Here is a 7,143-nt window from a genome sequence, read left to right as displayed (position 1 = left end):
TGTCGTCATCGTCCCATCCATCCACTACGGCGTCCCACAGGCCACAACGTACGTACGTGACACCAATACGTGCACATTTACATAATATTCAGTGTGACGATCGAAAGCAATATATATATATTATTGCAAGGAGTTTTGTTGTCCTAACAATATTTGCGATTTGCGAGAAAGAAACAAAAGCTTTTGTAGTCCTTTGTAATAGAAAAGCAATGTGTATACGTAGACGCATTCACGATACACGCTCCAGTACACGAAACGTACGTACGCGTCGCGGTGACGTGGCCGCTAACCTGCGCCGGCCGTTTCTCTTCCTCCCTCCCGCCTTCTTCTCCTCCCGCTATAAAACGCGCGCAGATGGCGCCCAAGGAGTGAGAGCTACCGGCCGCCCCGGTTCTGGGACTCTGGGTGGAGTGGATCGGATCGGAGCAGCCATGGAAGAAGCGGAGGATCTCGCGGCGGCGGACCGCGAGCAGGGCAAGGACGAAGTCGACGCGGCGAGCAGGCTCACCTACGAGATCTTCTCCCTTCTCGAGTCCAAGTTCCTGTTCGGCTGCGACGTCCCGGCCGGCCTCTTCGTCCCTACCGCCGCCACCGGGGCCGCGCGGAGGACGGCCGCCAGCACGGGCCGCAAGGTGTGCGTCCTCTCCATCGACGGCGGCGCGCGCGCGGCCGACGGGCTCCTGGCCGGCGCCGCGCTGGTGCGCCTGGAGGCCGCGCTGCGGCGGCGCGCCGGGAGCCCCACCGCGCGTCTCGCCGACTTCTTCGACGTCGTCGCGGGGTCCGGCGCGGGCGGCGTCCTGGCGGCGCTGCTGTTCGCGCGCGGGCCGCGCGGTGGCCGGCCCATGTGCAGCGCCGACGAGGCGCTGGCGTTCCTCCTCCGCCGCGTGCACCGCCGCCGCCGCCGCGGCCCCTCCTCCTCCTCCTCCGCCGCATCGTTCGGCAGGGCGCTCGGCGACCTGACGCTCCGCGACACGGTGCGCCCGGTCCTGGTCCCGTGCTACGACCTGGCGACACGGGCGCCGTTCCTCTTCTCGCGCGCCGACGCCGCGGAGTCCCCCGCGCACGACTTCCGACTACGCGACGTGTGCGCCGCCACGTGCGCGGCCGGTGGCGGCGGCGGGGGCGTGGTGGAGGTGGCGTCCGTGGACGGCGCCACGCGGATCCGCGCCGTCGGCGGCGGCGTCGCGCTGGGGAACCCCACGGCGGCCGCCATCACGCACGTCCTCAACAACCGGCGCGAGTTCCCCGCCGCCGCCACCATCGACGACCTGCTCGTCATGTCCATCGGTACGGGCGCGGGGGACGCCGGCGTAGGCCGAGGACGCAGGAAGCCCGAGGTCGCTAGCATCGCCGCCGAGGGCGTCTCCGACATGGTACGTACCGTTCCGGCGTCTCTTCATGGCGAACGGCGCGCCAGCGAGCAATGAATTCTCATGTGAAGCCGCGGTTTCGTCGTACGAACGCACGTCTGGATCGTGCGTGCGTTTGGTTAAATTTCGTTGAATTTCGTGGCGTACGGTGTGCGTGATCTATCCCATGTAAGCGACATGTTGCTTGCATTGCATTTTTAGGTGGATCAAGCTGTGGCCATGGCGTTCGGACATAGCAGGACGACCAATTACATCCGCATCCAGGTAAAAAAAAGGACACATTGCTAGCTAGTAGCCAGTCAGTCTCAATGCAACTCTTGGATCTGTAAGGTATTAAGAGTAATTAACTGGCCTGTCAATGCTAAATAACACCATGGGACATGCATGCGTGCGTGTGCAGGGCACGGGTGGGCGGTGCGGCGGCGGCGGCGGGCGGGCGCCGAGGGCATGCGGCGGCGAGACGAAGCAGGAAGCGGTGTGGAAGGCGGAGGCGATGCTGCTGCAGAGGAGCGTGGAGTCGGTGCTGTTCCAGGGCCGGAAGCTGGCCGGCGAGACCAACGCCGACAAGGTGGAGCGGTTCGCGCGCGAGCTCGCCAAGGAGCACGCCCGGAGGAAGCAGCAGCAGTTGGTGAGCCCGGCCGGCGGTGGCGGCGCGCCCGTCGTCGCCGTCGCTTCGGTCGCAGCACCGAACAATGGCAACGACGAGCAGCCGACGACGACGACGAAGGCGACCGCGGCTTCGGCCACCGCCCCCACCGCCGTCGCACCGAGGCGGCGGCGGCGGCAAATAACAACGGCGGCCACGAAGCACGCCCCGGCGACGTCGTCGCGGCCGGCGGTAGCCGGCGGGTGCACGGCGGCCGGCACGCGGTAGACACGAGACGCTGCATCTGCATGCGTACGTCCTGCGAGCTTGTACGTACTAGCTAGTTTTGCAGATGAATCTTTCCGATCGATCGACGGGTACGTATACGTACAAACGCCGAGGCATCGACGTGCCCGATGGATCTCGATCGTCGCGGGGTGTCCGTCCAGCTGTGCAAGCTGCCAAAGCTACGGGATCATATCCTGCTGAAATAATAATCCTATATCCGTACGTGCGACCGAGCATTTTTTTTGAGATTTTTCGTCTGCACACAAATCTGTAGGGAGACCGTATCGTATCATATTTGCTGCAGGCTGCAGGCCTGCAGTGTGTGTTGGGTGGACCGTGCACTGCACCTGCATGTACCTGGCTACCTGCTCTCTGCTTGTACAGTACCATACGCTGGTACTACGTACTGTACGAGCTCGGAATTTAGTGGCCTGTCACGTTGGGGTGTGGTGGGCGTCTGTCAGACGAGAAACTACAGCGCGTTAATGCTTGGTAACAATGTCGTGCCCACCGACAGTGAAAGCTAACTAGGAATATTTTTTCCCCCCTGAGATAACACGGGAGCTGCATACCATGTTGTAAGGTAGGCAAAAGTTATATGAAAAAAATAAACTACTATCTCTGTACCATAAATAAATACTTTTATTTAACTGATATAATTCATATTTAACTATTCATTTTACTTTTAATGTAAATAATAAAATAAATAAATTATTTAAAAATATATATAATAATAAAATAAGTTATATAAATAAATAATATTTACTAAACTTTTTTTAAATAAGACGAATAGTCGAATCATAGAAGTCAAAAAAATGTATTTATTTGTGGGACGGAAGAAATAAACTTCTTTAGGTAAAAGCTAAATCGAGAGGACACCTCGATTTGGAAGTAAATTGTTGTCTGGAATCAAAAAAAAAAAACAAATTAGCTAGGATGATGTTGGAATAGGATTAGTATATTTCTATCCATAATGGTATTAAATAGAGAGTTATTTTCCTTTCACCTTCCACTCTTTTCACACTATCTCCCTAACCATGTTCGTTCCTTACTCACTCCTCTTTTGTTTGGCTTGTTGTCCCTCACTCTTTTTCGCTCGGAGTTGAAAGTTGCAAGATATTCTCTGGCAGTGTTGCACCACTCATCTCTTGCTCTTGGCCTAGCTGCTTGAGTCTGTGTGCATCGTGGTGCATATGCAGGCGTCGTGTGGCCTTGCCTTCCACTTTTCTTATATTCTACTCATATAACAGGTGCATACAATAGCCACTTATAAGTTGAATCAACTTTGGTATCAATTTCCTATGTTGGATTAATCTTTTATTACACCTTTAAAATTATTTGATTTAAAGTTATACCAATTCTAATTATATCTTACAAAAATAGGTAGCAGCTCATTATTTATTGCCACTAGCACCGAGAACAATTTGTGCATCCCCATGCAACACAAGACCATGTTTGCTACCCCCTCCATCCCAAATTGTAAGTCATTCCAAGAATCTTGGAGAGTCAAAGTATTTTTACATTTTACCAAAATTATAGAGAAAAATACTAAGAATTGTAACGTAAAGTGAGTATACTATGAAAATATAATTAAGAAAAAATCTAATGATACTTAGTTGGTATCATAATAATTATTATTTTATCATATAAATTCGGTTAAACTTAGAAAAGTTTGACTCTTCAAGATTTTTGGAATGACTTACAATTTGGGATGAAGGGAGTATTAAGCAAACAAAAATTGATGGACTAACACCAGCAAGATGTCTTCTCCTCCAATGACCTCACACAACATCTCATTTCCCGTTGAGTTGCGGACTTTGAGTTCAGGTACGAGTATAGGTACGGGCTTCAGGTTAATTAAGTTTGGAGGTTTTGAGTTAGAGTGAGGAATGGTTTTTGTAGTTGTTGAATCGAATGAAAAGGTCAAGGGAGACTACCGGACCAGTGGCGATGGTGATGCCAAATGGGCATGGATGGCTTGGCGGAAATAGGTAATTGGGTTAGTAGATGAGGGTAGCAAAGGGAGGGCAACATATGCATAAGCTTTTTTTATTTGCTTTAATTTATTCGTAGATAATGAAATGAGTGAACGTATTATGAAACAACTCACACACCTCAAAGTTTAACTTATTATAAGCGCATAACTAAAAAGTCCATGTTAGCAGCAAGGTAGCTGAGATTAGAAGAGAGGCATTGGAGATCAGATGAGTAGTTAGTGGAGCATAAAGATTTATAGGATTATTATTCCAGAGGAGGGAACCTAAGTGTTTGGTTTCTCAATAATCCCCCATCTCTCACCTGGCCCTTGGCACCTTGTTCAGACTCTTTGTATCATTGTCTTGACCTTGATCTTCCTCTACTTGATTACTCAGGTCCAACTGGCAGCATATCCACAAATATCTCTAACAATGTCTAGTATGAAAAGGAAACGACCACCATTAGCTGTGAAGAAGCTCATTGCTTCTGCTCATAAGGCATGATTGGTTGCAGAGCAAACCTTTCATCTAGGATGGCTAGGTTGTGGCAGGACCGAAGGAGCTAGGTTAAGCTCGTGCAGGTGATCATGTTTAGTTGTCTTGTTGTTGGTTCAGTACGAGACAAGGTTGTGTTTGGTTGCATGCATGCATCAGAGTTTTGGGTGTCTAACACATGAGTTCCTACATCATGAGTAAATCAAGTCATCCATCACTACTACAGAATGAGGCATTGGTCGATGCCCAAAATGGCCAAAAACCTCGGCCATTTTACGGCCCGGGGTTAAAGACCCCCTTTAACACCGGTTCGTAACACGAACCGATGCTAAAGGGTCCTGCCCAACGGCTACTGACAGGTGCTGTCGGGGCAGAGACCCTTTAGCACCGGTTCGTATTACAAACCGGTGCTAAAGGGGTCCCTTTAGCACCGGTCATAGCCACGGTCCGAGGCAAACCCTTTAGCACCGGTTTTTGCCCTGAACCTGCGCATCCACGGACCCTTTAACACCGGCGCGTAACACCAGCCGGTGTTAAAGGCCCTTTAGCACCGGTTCCAGCCACGGACCGGTGCTAAAGGGTCCGCCTCTATTTAAGTCATGGGCGCCCTGGATCTAAGCAGTTCATCTTCGTCTTCGTCGAGTTCGTCGTATCCAGCGCCGCCGCCCGTTCATCTGCCCGCGCGCGACCTCGCCGATCTCCAGCGCCGCCGTCTCCAGCGCCGCCGCGGCCAGCTCCGGCCACCAGCGCCGCCGCCGTGACCACCATCTCCACCAGCGCCGCCATCTACGCCTCGATCTCCACGCCCGGCCCCGCGCGTCCACTGCACACACGCCATGTATAATCCAAAACCGAGATCGATATATACATATATATATATATATAATAAATACTCCACTGCAGTTTATATATATAAAATAAATAAATGTTATGAATTATATGTCAATCACTTTGCAATTTTAGTGATTTCTATATATTTTTACACAAAAATAATAATTATTGAATGCTAGCTAGTATATATATTAAGTATATATATATATATACACTAAAAAATAATGCATGATGTTAATATATTATTCTAGTAATAGTTTTTAGTACATTAGTATAAGTGTAGTATATATTATTCTTGTATTATTTTGTAGTATTATTTTTTTAGTATATTATTTGTAGTATTATTATTCTTGTATTATTCTTGTATTATATTTTATTTTCTAGTGTTTTGTATATATTATTGTTTGTACTATTATTCTAGTATTATTCTTTTAGTATATTATTCTAGTGTATTACTAGGCTTAAGATTCTAGTATTATTTTTGGAGAACTCCAGCACTTTCATTTGTAGTAGTACTAGTAGTATATAAGTCTCTAATATCTATTTTATTTTCTAGTGTTTTGTATATATTATTGTTTGTACTATTATTCTAGTATTATTCTTTTAGTATATTATTCTAGTGTATTACTAGGCTTAAGATTCTAGTATTATTTTTTAGAGCACTCCAACACTTTCATTATTTTTGTAGTATTCTTGTAATATATATTCTTGTAGTATTTTTAGTATATATTTGTAGTATATTATTCTTGTATTATTCTTGTATCATATTTTATTTTCTAATGTGTTGTATATATTATTGTTTGTACTATTATTCTTGTATTATATTTTATTTTCTAGTGTTTTGTATATATTATTGTTTGTACTATTATTCTAGTATTATTCTTTTAGTATATTATTCTAGTGTATTACTAGGCTTAAGATTCTAGTATTATTTTTGGAGAACTCCAGCACTTTCATTTGTACTATTATTCTAGTATTGTTTTTTAGTATATTATTCTAGTGTATTTCTTATCTTATATAGAATATATATATATGTATGGTTGCAGACATAGAAATGGCTGACCGTCCTCATGATGATCCTGATTATATGGAAGATGCCATTCAAAATATAATCGACGACGGTAGTCAGTACTTTGTTGATTACCACGAGATCGTGCAAGGCAATCGTACTGAGCAACAAGAGGGCAATGCCCCTGAGCAACAAGAGGGCAATGCCTCTGAGCAACAACTTGTCGTGCAACAAGAAGAAAATACTGGCGAGGTATGTAAATGTAAACATATATAATTAATGCATCTCTTACATTAGGTTTTAGACTTATTACTTGGTTATTAATTTAGTATTTTTGTTTCTATATCTACGTGTAGCCTTCTGGATCGACCTGTACAGGGAGAAGCGTACCTCCACGAGGGCCAAAGAAGCCGTTGGAGGGCCGCTATGTAATCTCTGAGTTTGAGATAGCTACAAGCAGACCACTTGGTGAGCATGCAAATAAATATGTTAGTCACTGTGGATATCTTGTGAGAGATCAAATACCGATCAGTGCTCGTGAATGGAGAGAGAAGCGAGGTGCTCCTGAGATCAGTTTTGTCTCTGATC

At 47.0% G+C, this 7,143-nt stretch overlaps 1 protein-coding gene across 1 annotated transcript; it reads left to right on the top strand.

Annotated features, from left to right (window-relative positions):
• On the top strand, positions 380-2,490 carry LOC8079919 (patatin-like protein 3). Its single transcript, XM_002461401.2, has 3 exons — positions 380-1,373; positions 1,572-1,634; positions 1,771-2,490. Exons 1-3 carry the CDS (start codon positions 432-434, stop codon positions 2,242-2,244), a joined length of 1,479 nt encoding a protein of 492 aa, XP_002461446.1. The 5' UTR covers positions 380-431; the 3' UTR covers positions 2,245-2,490.

This window comes from Sorghum bicolor, chromosome 2, assembly GCF_000003195.3.
Source record: "Sorghum bicolor cultivar BTx623 chromosome 2, Sorghum_bicolor_NCBIv3, whole genome shotgun sequence".
Lineage (NCBI taxonomy): Eukaryota > Viridiplantae > Streptophyta > Magnoliopsida > Poales > Poaceae > Sorghum > Sorghum bicolor.
Note: the sequence above shows the minus strand (reverse complement) of the source record. Positions and strands in the feature narration are given on the sequence as shown.

Coding starts and splice junctions, on each gene's coding strand:
- LOC8079919 (XM_002461401.2), top strand. CDS start 432: ATGGAAGAAGCGGAGGATCTCGCGGCGGCGGACCGCGAGCAGGGCAAG. Junction 1,374..1,571: donor CCGAGGGCGTCTCCGACATG/GTACGTACCGTT, acceptor TTGCATTTTTAG/GTGGATCAAGCTGTGGCCAT. Junction 1,635..1,770: donor CCAATTACATCCGCATCCAG/GTAAAAAAAAGG, acceptor GTGCGTGTGCAG/GGCACGGGTGGGCGGTGCGG.